This window comes from Tiliqua scincoides, chromosome 1, assembly GCF_035046505.1.
Source record: "Tiliqua scincoides isolate rTilSci1 chromosome 1, rTilSci1.hap2, whole genome shotgun sequence".
In the NCBI taxonomy this organism is placed as follows: domain Eukaryota; kingdom Metazoa; phylum Chordata; class Lepidosauria; order Squamata; family Scincidae; genus Tiliqua; species Tiliqua scincoides.
The window spans coordinates 16934592-16951851 of record NC_089821.1 but is presented as its reverse complement, the minus strand read 5'-3'; the positions used below and the strand labels follow the sequence as shown (position 1 = coordinate 16951851).

At 39.9% G+C, this 17260-nt stretch overlaps 1 protein-coding gene and 1 pseudogene across 3 annotated transcripts in view; both read left to right on the top strand.

Moving 5' to 3' along the window:
- The window catches only part of TTBK2 (tau tubulin kinase 2), a 74840-nt gene extending 58301 nt beyond the window's left edge, over positions 1-16539 (top strand). For all 3 annotated transcript variants that reach the window (XM_066631130.1, XM_066631117.1, XM_066631122.1), the window contains 2 exons: positions 5298-6580; positions 7597-16539. In XM_066631130.1, coding sequence (XP_066487227.1) covers positions 5298-6580; positions 7597-8065 — 1752 coding nt within the window. In that variant the 3' untranslated portion in view covers positions 8066-16539. The remainder of the gene's footprint in view (positions 1-5297; positions 6581-7596) is intronic.
- Positions 6640-6759, top strand: LOC136637249 (5S ribosomal RNA; annotated as a pseudogene).
- Positions 16540-17260: the final 721 nt, after the last annotated feature.

Genomic DNA, 17260 nt, shown 5'->3' with positions numbered 1-17260 from the left:
AGTGAAAAAGTAACTTATGGCCCAATCCTATGCCAGTTAGTGTTGATGGACTGGGATGCACTCTGTTGCAAACATGTCGTAAGGCATGTTGTGGCAGAGTGGAGGCCCACAGCGGCAAGGCATACGCTGCTCTGGCGCTGCCACTCAGAATTCCTCACCCATAGGAGCAGGCTCCCCACTGGGTGACGGGGGAGGGTGGAAAGGGGGTGGAGGAAGCATTACAAGCAGGGGGAGGGTGGGGAGGGGGTGGTTCAGACTTGGGAGGCAGCTGTGGCTACCGACACATCCTATCCCCTTCCTGGGCCTGAAAGCCTGACACAGGGCAGCCCAGATTTGTGCCAGTGATACCGCTGGCATGGATCTATGTAGCCCCATAGAGGTTGCTAGGGCTTTTCCCAGGGTAAGGAAATGAGTGTCCCCTTCCCCCAAGGAGACCTCCAGCAGCTTCTGTTTCCGTGCTGGATGCACTGGCGCCACACACTAGCGTGGGTCTTTTACTAGGCTTGGGCTGTTGTATTACAATTCAGAAGGAGAAATTGAGGTTGCTTTTTTGAAATAATGAAAGAGCTATGGAATGCGTTCACAACTATGAATGTAAAATTTAGAATATTTTATATTAAGAAACAGCAATTAAGAGTAATAAAGGCTAAATTTAGATGAGCAACACAACTTGCTTAAAGCAATGCAAGAAATGAATCAAATACAATTTTAAAATGGGCTGCAGGGCAAAAAGGAGGAGTCAGGGAAGTTATCTTGAGTGCATGTCTGAAATGCAGGAGATAAATATTATTAAAATAATCTTAGAAATTGTTTGGGAACAACTTGATCTTGTTCTGTCTGTCTGTGTAACTGTAACTGTAATATAAAACATTGCTTAGTAAATTTGACTAGGTGCAAAAGTATTACTTTTTTTCCATACCAGGATGTTGCCACCTTATCTTTTTTTATGGAAATTTAAGATGAGCGTGTGCACAATTAGAATAATATGGAAAAGATGCACATGATAAAACAACTTATGTTTCTTCTTTCAGTCTTAAAACTGAATCTATATTTGTCACATGAAATCTAGTGGGAGTTCACACATGCTCAGCTCATTTTCATTGTACACGTCCCTTAGTATCACTTTGTTAGTGTCTGTCGTTGTTTGTGTCAAATCTTTCATGGTTTTCACATGAACTAATTATTTAAAGACTGACTCAAAGCTGCTGCTGTTGTAACAGGGATAACCAGCAGTTCCTGTAGCACACTAATAGCTACTGATCCCCAGAGGCATAGCTAGGTCATTTGACACCCGAGGCCCATAAATTTGTGTCACCCCATACGACATAATATATTTATTTATTATTAATTTATCAATTAATTAATTAATTTAATTAATTAATTCACATGTTTATATCACCCTTCCTCTAAGCAGCTCTGGGTGGTGTACATGGTTCCTCCCCTTATTTTACCTCCCCTTGTGAGGTAGATGAAACAGAGATAGTAATAGTCATGACATGAAATTAATAATAATAATGGCTAGAAAATAAATGCAGTGAATATTTCCCCACAAGCAATGGATGAAATTCTGCATCAAATGGTATATAATATGATGGTGTTATTCCTAAAAGCCACGATTTCCAGAATTTTGGTCACTAGGGTGTCATCCCCCCCCCCGATATCTCATTGGCCTGTTTTGAGTTAAGGCAGTGGTTCTCAAACTTTTAACACTGGGACCCACTTTTTAGAATGACAATCTGTCCCGGACCCACCAGAAGTGATGTCATGGCTGTAAGTGCCATCATCAAGCAAAATAAAATAATTATAAATAATTAAATTAAAGAAAAACAGATAATTAAATAAGGGGAAGCTAACCCTGTTTCACCAAGTGCATTTTCTCTGTAACCTGCTTGCAATAACACCCCCCCCCACACACACAAAAAAAAATCAGTGAGATTTTCAGCCCTCCCCAGTGCCCACCTTACCAGCTGAAGCCTCTGTTTTATTCTGGGGCAGGGGGGATGCTGCCGTCTGGAGATGTTGTTGAGCTCCACTTTCATCAGATTGGGAGCATGCAGCCAGCCTTGCATTCCCCTTTGCCTGACTTGACCAGCAGCCAAGGCATGTTTGCTTACCCATGAGTAAACGTGACCATGTGGCTTACCTTCGCTTTCCATAGGGCTCAATACATTCGCCTGCTTGGAGGGAGGGACTTCCTTCTTGGGTGTATTTTTGGGGCAGCTTTCATTGGATAGGAACCATTCTGGTGTCATTGGATTCCTCTCAGCCTGCCCTTTCAGATGGACTAAGGCACGCTTGCCTACTCACGAGTAAACACACAATATGGCTCGGTTTTACTTTCCATAGGTCTCCCAGTTTGAAGAGACACTTGGCCAACAGACTGAGGCAAAGAAGGAAGGCCCATAGCCAGGGAGACAGACCAGGGACAGACTGCACTTGCTCCCGGTGTGGAAGGGACTTTCACTCCCGAATCGGCCTTTTCAGCCACACTAGACGCTGTTCCAGAACCACCTTTCAGAGCGCGATACCATAGTCTTTCGAGACTGAAGGTTGCCAACATGCAAGTCTCCATGCATTTTTGGTTTCCTGTTTTTTTTGGCTATAGCTTTTGATGGAAAGGAGATACTTCCTCCGGTTTTTTGCACTGCATTCAGCTGGTAGTTCCACATCCAGCGGTATATAGCATGATGGGGTTACCTGTAACCTCTGCGATGTTAGCGATGTTGGGTAATTTGTGGTGTCACCTCCCCAAGGCTGGTACCTGGGGCGGACCGCCCCCCGCCCCTCACTAGCTACGCCACTGCTGATCCCAGTTTCTAGATTATTTTTATTAGTATAAACTCCTTTAGGGAGACCATTTACTTGTTCATAAGTTTGTTTTAAAATACTGTCCCCGTCTTTTTCCCCCCTCACTGGAAAACCTAAATTACATCAAATTAAAACCTTTAAAAAATTTAAAATGTAAAACCAGAGCAACAGTCAAATAAGCACACTAACAAATATCTACAAGAAACTTTAGCAACCTGGTTGATAAAGGATAATTATGAACCAAGTGTCATATTTGGATCTTATTTTGCATCTTAGGAGATTCTCTCTTATATAAGTTTAAACCACTGTTAGCAAGTCCTCATTTAATTATCACTAGAAAGATGCATGAACACACAACCCAAAATGACAACTGCTACTGAAGAATTGAGACTAGACAGTGTTTCAGAAAATTATGTGAGTTGTATTTTAAGCATCTCATTTTGTGGAAGAAGTTCTCTTCATGCAAAGAGAAGGGGATTTTTACTCAGTTCCCTGTGGCCTCCAAATGTGTTTCCTGAGTGTCCACAAACCCTCAGCCAATTTTCAGGCATCTAGGGAAACATCTTCCATCAACTTATTTTTTTTTATAACATGGCTCTTAGTTACCAACTTTTTAAGATAAATCTCTACAGTGTAAATGGAACACAGTAATAATTCAGAAAATGCCCATTATCCCCTTTCATTTTTTTCCTCTGTGGTGTCTCAAGACTTCCGCTAACACCTGGTGATGGCTCCCAAATTTGCTCTCCTCTGTTGATTTCTCTCTCAGTCTAGTCCTATATCTTTGATGCTGATTTCTCTTCCAGGATGTTCTGCCAATGTCTCAAGTTGAGCATGACAAAGATGGAAGTTCTAATATTGTCAGAATTTTGGATATAGGTGAACAGGCTTGGGTACAACAAGGGAAAGTTATGTTGCTATAGTCAAGGAGGTACCGGTATGCGAATCAAGATTTTATTGAAGAAACTGAGTATAAATACTGCATGTTTGGAATGTTATTTCTTGTTGTTCTTATTGGCAACCTTCAGTCTTGAAAGACTATGGTATCGCGCTCTGAAAGGTGGTTCTGGAACAGCATCTAGTGTGGCTGAAAAGGCCAATTCGGGAGTGACAATCCCTTCCACACTGGGAGCAAGAGCAGTCTGTCCCTGGTCTGTCTCCCTGGCTATGGGCCTTCCTTCTTTGCCTCTTTGCCTCAGACTGTTGGCCAAGTGTCTCTTCAAACTGGGAAAGGCCATGCTGCACAGCCTGCCTCCAAGCAGGCTGCTCAGAGGTCAGGGTTTCCCACTTGTTGAGGTCCACTCCTAAGGCCTTCGGATCCCTCTTGCAGATGTCCTTGTATTGCAGCTGTGGTCTACCTGTAGGGCGCTTTCTTTGCACGAATTCTCCATAGAGGAGATCCTTTGGAATCCAGCCATCATCCATTCTCACAACATGACCGAGCCAACGCAGGCGTCTCTGTTTCAGCAGTGCATACATGCTAGGGATTCCAGCACGTTCCAGGACTGTGTTGTTTGGAACTTTGTCCTGCCAGGTGATGCCGAGAATGCGTCAGAGGCAGCGCATGTGGAAAGCATTCAGTTTCCTCTCCTGTTGCGAGCAAAGAGTCCATGACTCGCTGCAGTACAGAAGTGTACTCAGGACGAAAGCTAGAAGCAACATGACTCTGTGATGGAGAGAATCAGTATGGGGACAAAGGAGAGGGAGAAGTCCCTGATAAAGTGAAGACATTAAGAGAGTGGATTTGAATGTCAATTTAGAGAGTGATCAAGGAAATGAAAGATTAGGATGAATGAGCAATTAAGCAATTTTCACATGGAATTTGTGATGGTGGGGAGACATCCAAGTAAATATTAAACAACAGCTGAAGTTGTGTGATTGGATTGCAGAAAAAGGGGTTCTGGAGTAGAGAGTAACTGCCAAATGCCTCTGTGTGATAATTAAATATTTATACACATATAATACAGTTTGAGATCATTCAGGAACAGCAAGCAGAGAGAATAGCAGGAAACAAAGAACAGAACCCCAAAGAATAGGAAGGAGGCAGACAAAAAGCTGGTTTTCATGCAAATTTTGAACAAAATCATTTGAAAACAGTATCCTGGAACTCTAAGGCATAGAGGGAGCCAAATCAAAGGCAACAGAGAACAGTAGTCAGAGTAGACCTTTAGAACTGGTAGAGAAGAGATTAATGACTTTGATTAATCTGAGTTACAGCTGAGATTTTACTACACATAACTTTAATGGTATTGCCAGTTTTAACAATATGAACTAACATTTCTTCTGTTATTATTTTGGTGTGTTCAGTAGAGATTGTGCCTGTTTTAGTATAGCACACATATCCTAGATATTGACCAGTCCTGCAAAAGCAAAGTAATGATTAATTGTCCTCAGCATAAGAAGACTTTACAGTATGAACAAGTGATAATCTCAAAGCTAAGAAAAGTTATTACTTTAAGATAATATTTACGTTTTTTTTCTCTGTGTAGGTTACAATACCCAGACCATCAATGGCATCCACACAATCTGCTTCTGAGAGTTTTTACTATGGCCAACACCCAGAGAAGAGGGATCGGGACCCACGGCTTATGGAACATACAGTTGAACTTTCCTCCCCTAAGGAGAATCTAGCTGGGTTGGTTGTGGCAAATGACCCATTAGCTCTTAGTGGCAGTAGAACAGATTTAGTACTCAAGTTAGATCATAACCTAGAAGCACTTGACAAGGAAGATAATGGTGGGGAAGGTGCTGGAATCCAAGACCATAGCCCAAAAGACCTACTTGAAAAAGGCATGAGGAAACAGGAAGAGAAAGAACTTGCAAATGTCTTTGAAGAGGAGGAAGATGGACAGCTTCCCATGACCTATGAAGATGCCATTGAAGTACAAAGTAAAGGAGCATGCTCACCTGCTCCAGGAAACACAGAATCTGTGTTGGGTGGAGCTCATTCTGCTACTGAACCTGAAGAGCTGAGGCCAATAACTTCCTGCTTATTGCCAAATGATGATACAAAGCAAGAGATACTGAAGCCATCTGCAGCTGAAACATCAGATATTTCTTTATCGAGAAGTACTGATCCATTTGCACATAAACAGGAAAGCCAAGTAGTACCAGTACATGAAAATGGCTTCCATGATGAGGGGGATATTGATCATGCTGAAGAACTGCAATGCCAGCACGTGAATCTTGCCACCTTTTTGCATCAAGAGAATAAAGAACAACAAAATGTTCCCCAAAATGGAGAACTGATCCATGGCATTTCAGAGAATGAGAGTTGTTATCAGTCAAAGAAGGATTTAGTTAGATCGCCATTTGTAGCCAGGCAGAGTCGTATTCCAGTTTTAGCACAAGAAATAGACTCCTCGTCAGAGTCCTCTTCTCCTGTTTCAGCAAAGGAGAAGTTGTTCCTAAAAAAGGCCCATCAAACAGATTTGGTTAGATTACTAGTTGAAAAGAGACAGTTCAAATCCTTCCTTGGTGACCTCTCAAGTGCCTCTGACAAGTCACTGAAGGAAAAAGTAGCTACTGGCTCCTTACCGCCTTCTGAGGATTTTGTCTTGTCCTCCTTTTCCAAGCTGACCTTGGACACTCATTTGCGCAACCAGGAGGAGGAAAGCTTTCTGTCACCAAGCAGTCTTCAGTCCAGAAAGAGCAAAATTCCAAGACCTGTCTCTTGGACTACTACAGATCATGTTAGCAATTCAAATTCTACTCAGTTTTTCCCTCGACCGCCACCCGGAAGACCGCCAATGAGACCTGGAGTAGAAGCTAGGTAATAATCATTCTAACAGAGAACAAAGAAATCCATCTCTGAAATAGATTTGTGTGATTTTGTGCAGCAACTGTTACCCTGCACATGCCTGATCTTGTCTGATCTCGGAAGCTAAGCAGGGCCAGGCCTGGTTAGTACTTGGATGGGAGACCGCCTGGGAATACCGGGTGCTGTAGGCTTATACCATAGTCTTTCGAGACTGAAGGTTGCCAACCAAAATGGTCACCACCTCTTTATTGTCATGGACATAGAGGTACTCTGGTTTCCACTACCTGGAATTGACTGTATATGTATAAACGTCTATCCAGTTTCTCTCCCATTTCAAATTTCAGAAAAGTTTTGACTGAAGAAGAAAATAAGCTACTTCTTCATAGAAGCTTAGCTTTACATTTCTAAAATATTCAGCTTCTAGATTTCAGTGCACTTGGGCTACAATCCTATACACACTGTCCTGAGAGTAAGCCCCACTGAAGACAATGTAGATAAGCCTAGGATTGTGCTCTTGAATTCACATCTAGTTATTTGAAAGGTAATCAAAGATAAGTATGCTTGCAGCCCAATCCTAACTAAATCAGCTGAAGCAACCATGCCAACAGAGGCTGCACTGTGTGTGGGTGGGGTGGGGTGGGGGGTAGAGTCCCATGGGGTTCTGTTTCCCTGTTAGGTGGCTGGCACAATTCCGAGTGGACCTGCAGAGGTGAATTGAGGCCAGGAAGAGGGATATGATATTGTTGGAGTTGCTGCCACTGATAACCACTTCTTCCCACCTATGGACCTGGTCGGCTTTCAAAGCTTTACCTCCACACTTATTCAGGTTAAAGATTTATTTTAGGATATGAAATTGAGTGCTACATACCAGATTCTGCATCTTGTAGTGGATACTTAAGATACATCCATTCTTGTTTACAGTATATAACAGCATAGCTATACATCCTTGTACAAAGTGTGTATTCCATAGGTTGCCATGGCGCAAGAGATTAGGATGTGAAAGTAATCAGTTTTCGTTTCTTTTCAAGGTTACGCAGGTACAAAGTGCTAGGAAGCAGCAGTTCTGATTCAGACCTGATCTCTCGTCTGGCTCAAATTCTTCAGAATGGATCTCAAAAACCAAGGAGCTCTTCCCAGTGTAAGAGTCCAGGATCTCCACATAGCCCAAAAACACCACCTAAAAGCCCAGTCATTCCCAGACGCAGTCCCAGCGCCTCTCCAAGGAGCTCTTCGTTGCCCCGTACTGCCAGTTCTTCATCATCTCGGAGTGGGCGGCCGCACCATGACCAGAGGAGTTCATCCCCACATCTTGGAAGGAGTAAGTCGCCTCCTAGTCTTTCAGGCTCTTCATCGTCCAGAAGATCCTGTCCACAAGAGCACTGCTACAACAAGTTGAGCAAGAATGGTTTAAAAGGATCTAGTGGCTCCTGCCACCATTCCTCTAACATTAAATCTCCCACAGGGAAGAGCAAACCAACCAGTAAACTTAGCAGATAGGAACTGAGTCTTGTCAGGTGTCAAAGCCCCCTCCTTAATCCGATGCATGTTGTGTCTGTGTACTGTGTATTTAAGCAAAGAAAAAGTCTTCAAAATCAGTGTTCATCATGACTTTCAAAGGAAAGTAACTCTAAGATAAATTATTTTATAAGACCCACTTTGTATAAGAGTGGGCAAGCATTGCCTAAGAACAAGCAGCAAACAGATCAGGGAGACTAGAGGGCAGGGATGGAGCATCTGGAAAGTCCAAGGTGTGTGAAACATTCAGAATTAACATTGTCTCCGAGGTGAGTGTTTTAAATAAGATTTTAATTTTATTTATTAACTATGGCAACGTGACCTTAACACTTTTTCTGAAGGAACATTGCAAAATCTGAAATGGTTGCATCTAAGGTAATATTCAGTTATGAGTTTTTAGAAAGCAGGTTATCTGTAACAACAACATTCCTGGGTGTCTCTTATTTCAGTATGGAGCTTCACACATCTGTTTCCAAGTTGCTCATTGTCCACACACTCTTGTGGTTTATTACTTCCCTCCTTTTAAAACAAACACACACACACACCACCACCATCTTATACCTCTATATATTTGCAAGCTGCAACCCTGTGCAAAGTTAGTGCATAGAAGTCTATTGAAACTAGTGGCATTTTAATGTTTATTTAACTGTGCATAGGATTGAAAGCATAAATTCTAAGGTTTTCTGAAAATAATTTTCCATAATGGTATTTGCAGGTCCATAATGTTCTGTTAACTGCTGCTCAGATGTTGATCATCAGCCAGTTTGATCATTTGTGTGTTAACTGTTTGAGCAATGATATTGTCCTCCAGGTTTTCTTCATGTAATAATGATGCATCTGGAGACAAAATTACAGCCTGAGTTTTAAAAAAGGTTGGACCCTGGAGTGTTCCTATAATTACTACTCTATAAGTGCAATAGTTTATTAAGGTACAAAGGAGAGCCAGTGTAATAGCTGACAGGTGAGATATTTAGTTAATTTACTTTATTCGCAATGTTCCTCTCCAGTGTTAACAGTACTGAAGAAGAACAGAAATGTTTACTTTACTTGGACTTCTTACTTGAGAATGTAACCTAAACCAAGAAAGAAAATGAAGTTTTAATTTTCTACTCCAAAATGGCTGCAGAACCTGCACACATAGTAGAAGCAGCAATTACTTCATTTTCTTTCAAAATCTGGAAGACAATATTTGACAGTAAAACCTACAGGGCAATTGTTTCTCACATCTCAGTGTCCCTAAACCTAAGCTGTATGGAAAGAAAGCATTTGTCTGCCCTTCCCCCAGTATGCATGGGGCTACCCATGTATGCATGTAAGGCTACCTAGCTTCAGATGCTTATTGGGGTGATGTGGTAGCAGAAGCCAACAACTCTGTAGCTTCCCTACATTTTCCTTTTAGCAGGAGCCCTTGTGTTTAGTGACACTGTAAATATGTGAAGCAACCCTTGGAAAACTTATGTTTCAGGATTGTCTTCCATTCCCCAGAAATGTTGCTCTCTAAATAAGGTTGGTGGCTGCTAGGTATCCCAAGCTTTACTTAGATTTCCTTGTATGATACTTATAGGAGTGACTTCTTTTGCTACATCCAGAAATTGACTGTGGATCAGAAGAGTAAAAAGCAGGAGTGTTTTCCAGTGGATAGAACCAGCTCTCTGCATGAGCACCTGAACTAGGGGACGCTAGGTATGGGGGAGTGTTTTGGTAGTTACTGATCTGCTTGCTATAGTCATATACCTGTAGTCAGCATCTATTCATTTTAATTTATTTTATTTAACTTCATTTGCTGCCAAAATAGTATCTTTGGATGGAAAAGGGAATATCTTCTATCTGAGCTAATGCATTTCCAATGCCGCATTGAAGCTGCACTGAATTTCATTTGTTCTGTCAGAATGTGTTGGAGATTTTTTACTCTAAAATGTGTATATTGTTTCCCATAAATAATGTAGCACAGTGTGGAACCTTAGCCTCATTCAGGTTTCAAACACTACAAAGGAATGCAATAGGGAGAGCATACCTGCTATTTCTCTAGAAACTGTATGATTTAAAAGTTCTATTCTGTTGTTGTATCATATTGTATAATAGGTGCTATACCAATAATTGCATGTTCTCATGGTAAATTATATATTATAAATATTTATAAATATATATACATACGCTTCTATAGAATTCCTTACTCCCTCATTTTCCATTTGTAGCATTATAGACCATAGACAATGCAGTACTCTTTCAGTCATGTGCCTGAATTAAATACCTTTGGCCTTGCAGCTCCCATTTCCTGGCATGCACAAAGCTGAATATTCTTCATCTCTCAGTTCAGGATGGAAGGGATAACAGTTGATCAGCAACTCAGTGTTCTATGTTGGCTTTGTCACTTCATTTTTAATTTTCTGGATGAAACTGAAAGAATTGGGAGGAACTGTGTGTTTATCTGCCTTTCTTGATTTTTGTCTTTTTATCATGCCTTTACACCCTTCCATTTTACTATGAGGCTTTCAAGTTCCATTGCTCTTCATAACACTATCCGTTGACTGATATACATTATTAATAGATCAATATTTAACAAAGAAGTCTGTATTTTTATTTTGGTCTTGACAAAAAAAATTGTCCTTAACAGCTGTTTTCCTTCTCCGATTCTTGGAGGCCATCACCTGATTCTTTTGAGCTCCTCCTGCACTGCTGTAGTCAGTTGCATCTTCTAAATTTGTAATGTTTGTATTTCACAAATACATATTTTATATTAACTTTTATGAGAATCTTTTGTGACTCTCAGCCCTTCCCCCAAGACCTCTTCACGTATTTATAATGTTATTAGCATATTTATAGGGATATGTCCATTTAAGCAAGATATCCCAAGATATCTCAGGTGAACGTAAGCTGTTCCATCCAACCTACCCCATCTTGAGTGAGTGCCTGAGTGCTTCCAGGGAATAATTTATTGGGAGTTTAAGTAACTCTAGTTACTTAAGGCAGAGGGTATGTTACCTTGGGGTAAATCTGTTTTGAAACTACAAAGCTGTATTTAAATTATAGAATTTAATGCTTATTCTGATGTTTCCCCAAGACAATTTATGGTGTACATTAATCTGGATTCTAAAATTCCGTTAAGGAGAAGAAACAAAATCTAATTTTCTTGTTTCTGACCTATTTAAACTGTTTTTGCCATATTTGCAGTTTTGAGATTTTTTAATGTTAAATTCAAGGAAGTGATACTTCCAGAACAGCTCTGGAGGAACCCCTTCATAAACACATTCAGAGTATTAGCTTTGGAAAAACAGTTGCCCTTGCATGTAGAGAGGTGCATACTCCAAAGACTTATTTTCCTTCTTTCTTGTCAGGGACAAAATGATACCTATCCTATGCATTGACTTTAAAATATTGTTATACATTCCTTTTACATATGCTATATGTACTCTGGCATTAATATCCCATTGTGTTGTGTTCAAATATGTTTGTATTTCTTTCCGTGTTGTGAAAATACAAACAGAAATAGGACAGACTGTGTAGTAATTGTGAAAAACACAGGATAATTCTTGTGCACTTTCAGTGCAGCAGCTGTTAAATTTTCCAAGGGTGTCACTATGGCAAGTACTAGTCCAGTCATGATTAGAAAGCCATTTGTTTACTAATGAAGCTTTAAATTAACAGAGTGGATTTAAATCGGCCTTCTCATTTTGTTTTAATGAGTGGTTTGTTTCTCCATTTTACGTTGACTTCTCTATAACTTTTTACCACTGCAGGAAGTGAACCAAAAACATATTGTGAATTAAACTTGATTGCCATGCATTTGCTGCATAGTAATGAAACCACAATGAAATAACTTCTCATTACTTAATGGAATTAATTGGAATTATTAATCTACTTCATTTTGAGGAATAAATCTCAAACTTACATCTGTAAATGAACAGCCCTGTCCTACCTTAATTCCCATGTGGCCTTGCAATGATGCTGGCACAGGCTATGCTGCATCCTGTGGAAGATTTTTGGCTGCTTGGTCTTTTTGCTGTAAGGGGACATGGCCCTTGCCCCAGGGTAAGTCCCAGCAGTGACAAAAGGTCAATTCAGATCTGCACCAGGGATATTGCTGGTGCAAGACTGGTTTGATTCATGCAGGTGGATCAGGCCTGGGAAGGGTGTTTGGATATGGTGCTGCTGATCCCTTCCCCCGCCTGCCACCCTGTTCTGCCCTGCCCCCTTTCACCCCCTCCCTGCCCTTCCCCTCATTCTATGCTGGGCATACAGTACCTGATCTCGAAGACCTCCCAATGACTGTTGGCTACAGTGAAAAGGTTATGACCTTCCTGACAGCACGGCTGGGCCTTTTGCTGTTGCAAAGTACTTTACAAGGGATGGTTAAGGATGAATGTGTGTGGCTGGAGCTTAATCAGAATAAGTTAGATATGTTTTCCACACTGCTTAAGCCAGGGCAAGGAACAGTTGCACAACACTGTCATAACAAGCTGCAAGGACTTTTCCAGAAACAGCAGCTTCTAACCAATTAAATTTTTTGTAGGAACTTTCTTTACTCTCTTTTTCACTTTAATGGAGAATGCTAGTCAAGAGCAATTATGGGATCACAGATTCCTGAGCTTTAAACTGTTGATATTATTCTGCAAAACATTGGTGGCATTACTACTTTTGGGGCTCTGTTCTAGCCTGGAGACTTGCACAAGAAGCAAAAATTGCTCCTTTCCAAGCTGTTCCTTACAGCATTTTTGCACAGTTGTAAAAAATATCATTTGGAGGCTGCTATATTATGTAGTTCATACTTTAGAAATGACATTTGTGAGTACTCGCAGAATTTAGAGAGATACTGCAAGGCAAACATCACACTTATCTTTAAGAAGCAGCTGATAGAAGCTGACTGATCCTTGTATTAAATTGTGGCTGGAAAGTAACTACCTAGCTACATAACCTAGCCATCTGGAAAGGGAAGGCAGTAGAAACCATGCCATCTATTGCATGTTTGCAGGATAACTTGATAGTAAGTTCGGTAGTCCCATGATGTGGAAAGAGAAGAAACTGAGAAGCTTTTATCTCTGCATTTGATCAAATCTGTCCCTTAACACTGTTGTTAAATTGCAATAAGAAAACATGGAATTCTAAATTTGGCCTTTTAAATTCATGTTTTCTTTGATTTTAATTGGATAGTATATGGGTTTATGTAGGAAACACCTTGGCTGTTGATTTGATAGAATTCTGCATATACCTCTTTTTCATTAATTTAAAGGGACAGTCAATATTTAAATCTGCTCTAATTCTAGCTGTTACTTCTTACTCTTTATAATTTCAAAAAGTTCTGTAATGTTGCATGACACCAAACTCAGATTAATAAGCAGTGTGTGATTTGTCTACAGTAGTCCTCCTATAAAACAGGACAAGTGATCTTTCATAATTGCTTTGTAATTGTTTACAGAAAACAAAGAACGCAGCTTCTGGTAACAGCATGGGACTTTGATACATGCCTGACATTTATTTACATCCTTTAAGAGTGTGAAAGAATAACTGTGCCTATAGTTTAAAATCTGTTCTCTTACTTCTGTTTAATGAAGTTATTGTTTGCACACATTTTATTTTATCTGCTGAAAATTAATCTTCTAAAAGTGGTACATATAAAATCATAGGCCGACTTATTGATTAGCATAGGTGAGGTGTAAAAATTTTTTGCTGCTTTTATAGGCACAATACTGCAAAGTGTGGAAGTGTGCCCCCCCCGGCCCCCCGGTTAAGGCTAATGGGAAGATGGTAGTCATTTTGCAGGTATGAGCCCCCAGGTTATATACTACTATTTCGAAATCAATATGCTGCTTGTTGTCTCTTGCAGTTGAACTTTTTGCTTTTATGTTAAGGGCAACCCAGTCTTTCAGGCTAGCTGGCACAGATCATCTTGTGCCAGCCTTGCACAGGGAATGGATGAACTGTACTAGAGTCTCTGGACACATTCTTATATCCTAAGATCAGACCTCTTATGCAGAAGATGAAGTGACTCCCCTAAAGTTCCTTTCATTTAAGTAGTGAAAGGATCCAGCAAAATGCATCCTCTTCCCTGTGTTAGTATTAAATGCATGCTGCTCTGTGTGTATGTGGGGGGGGGGCACACTCGGATCAGCATGGGTGCGCATAGGGAATACTGGCATCTGGAGATTCTAGGAGTTACCCTGAGAGGGAAATCTCATGCAGTGAATAACATCCTCTGACATGTTCTTGTTGTTTATAAGGATTGAGCTGTGAAAGGTATAACAACTAAGGCTCTCTTAATGCCCTTGGTTGGTTCTGTGAAACTTTAGTATAGTGCCTAAAGCCTTCCTTTATTTTAAAAAACCAGCAATGAAATAGCAAGGAAGGGAGAATTCATGCTTTTGTTTCTTGCTTATGTTGCCTGTTCTTCTCACCAGCTAGTTACTGGACAGGTTAGTGGGATCAGTGAGCACAGGCCTTAAATTGGATACTTAATACATGTATCATTGTGCTTGTATTTTAGTGAACCAATTGACTGATAAACATATAGCAAGAAATTCTACATATGGACACAGCTTCTCCAAAGGTTGGCCTTGTGCTTAATATGATTTTTTTCCCCTCATAACCCCACAGAAACATTGTTTTAAAAACATTTATTGAATAAGATTGAACAATAGCAACTCAGATTACAAGATCTTAGGCGAATGCGTTGCCTATACCATACTCATTTATATAATTATAATCACAGCAGGCTGTGTGTGTACATAGAAGCTTATAGTTTGTGGTCTAGTTTCTTTTAATGTAGTGATTTCTCTACTCTCACATGTCTTCAAGTGGTTTTGGTCTCTGTTCTCTCTCTAGTAATAAAGTATCTACTACAAATAATAATGGTCAAACCCTGAGTATTAGAAGATCTCATTAGAACTGCTGCTACTTTAGACTAGCAAGTTGCCTTTAATGAAGCTCTACTCCACTTGCTTGTAGGTAACTCAAAGGAATAGACTTTTCCTCTGGCAACAATTGGTCACAAGGACTTTGATAACATCCTGCTAAGAGGGAGTTCTAAACTGTGGTGCGCTCCATTATGTCTAAAACTTGCACATAACTGCCAAACCCCTGAGACTATGGGATTAATGGTTCAGCTGTCATTAGTGCTAGAGACAGCAGTGCAACATCTAGGTAAGCTTTAACGGGCATACTCATTCTGACAAAAATAAATTGTTCTGAAATCTCAGTCTATGTGGATTTAGACATTTTACTTCTTGGGTTTTCAACAAGATATTTCCTATGGCAAATGTCACCTGTTAGTGTTCTTCATTTATTAACTTTGTGCTGGCCAATTATGTTGTACTTCCTCAGTTTTTAGGCAGGCATAATTTTCCTTGTCACTAGCCAAAATATTGCCTATAATGGCCTATAAGAATTAGCTTAGAGAAAGTAGGTATACTTACCAGAATTCCTCTCAAACCGTGAAGCATACACTTTTGTGGTGCCATTGTAAAATTTCCCCCCAGTCTATTATAACACTGCTCTTCTGAGGAAGTCAGTTTCTGTGGCCAAGAATGTAGCTCGCTTTTATTCACTTCAGAGCAGAGTTAAAGGTGACACAGCAAATAAGTCCCCAGGGACACTAACCTGCATCAAATTGGAATAGATTGTGCGCACATGCATCTCATTTTGAAATCTATTATCTGGTCAGTATGCTAGAGCTTTTAACACCAAGGCAAGTCTTGAACTTCTGTATAAAAGACAGTGTGATAGCCCAGGTCTTGTCAAATATGAGGGCTAGGTCTCAACTGCATTCATTCATATCAGAAAGACAGACTTTTAAAAAAGCATTTTGCACAGGTTTTCAAGTCCAGAACAGCAGCATTGTGGATCTAGATCATCCTCTGAAATGCAGAGCAGAAGTCAAGTTTCTCAAAGTCTCCCCCCAAACATCTGCTGTCTTAGGATCACTCCAATACCAGATCATGTTTTATATTTGGTTTTTTTCCTCATTATTTACAACAAAAGTATCCAAAAATGAAGGCAAGAAAGGCTTTGAAATAAGAAATGACCACTGAAGCTGGGAGCTATTCCTTAATTCTAAATTTCTTCAAAATATTAAATAATGAAATATTTATATTAGAAAAAATACACATTCATTATTTAATAAGAAAACAATTAGCATCTCAAGTATAAGTTACAATGATGATAAAATTAGGTAGAAAGTTGTTCTGGAGAGGTTATTTAGTGTCGTCAAAATACTCCAACCTTTTTCTTTCCCTCTTATTTTGAAAAGTTCAACTTGGATGTCTATTTATAGTTCTGTTTGGTCTTTTCAAAACATAAGGTTTTGGCAGAAGAGCATAGAGTCTTTGTAAGGGTCATTTGTACATAAAGTTGTAGTTATTTTTTTCGCCCATTTGTATCATATCAAGGCTTTGTAAATGTTTTAAGTTTTGTTTTCAAATTATTTTGTATTTTATTTTTATAAACTGGTTCTAAATAAAACTCATTCAGCATGCAAACAATCGTTTTGACTACGTTTCTTGTTCTATGTGGAATTCAACCAAAAATAAATCTGGAATGATCTTTCTTCATTGCAAATCAGTACAGACCATTTTCTTGTTGGGGAGTTTGGTGCTGAAAACAGTGGTGCTGATCTGTAAACAGTGAGTTTTGAAAAACTGATGACTAATACAGCACTTCAATAACCGTTTTTTCCTACAGTGGTGAAATGAAGATGGACACTTGTGCATGCTTTGTTTCCTGCTGTTGCACTCAGCTAATCACCATTGCATCCAGATTGCATTTAGGGAAGGTCCACTAAGTAGGGGTCTCTTAGAAAACACGCTTCCTTAGAAGAGAAAAATGGATGCTGTACCCTATTGCAAAGCAATAAAGCTTTGCACTGTATACCAAAGATGCACACGTTCTGCAGTCTGGAAAACACGGGCTGGAATATTTAGGTGTTTCCATGGCTTAGAATTTTATATTTATATGCAGCTGGATAGTAGAAAAATCAGTAAGAGGGGCACAGTAGGATAAGGATGTTTCTAGGCAAGAATATCCATCGCCCATGGCAGTAATGTTTTGACTGTAGAGTCTTTGGAACATGGTCTTTTGATCAATATAAGTTTGCACTGTAGATTTGCAAGATTTCTACCTGCTAAGAACTTTGGGTGGTTCTTTTAACTGAGTGTCTGAAATCGGTTTAGAGGTGATGCAAACTATTGA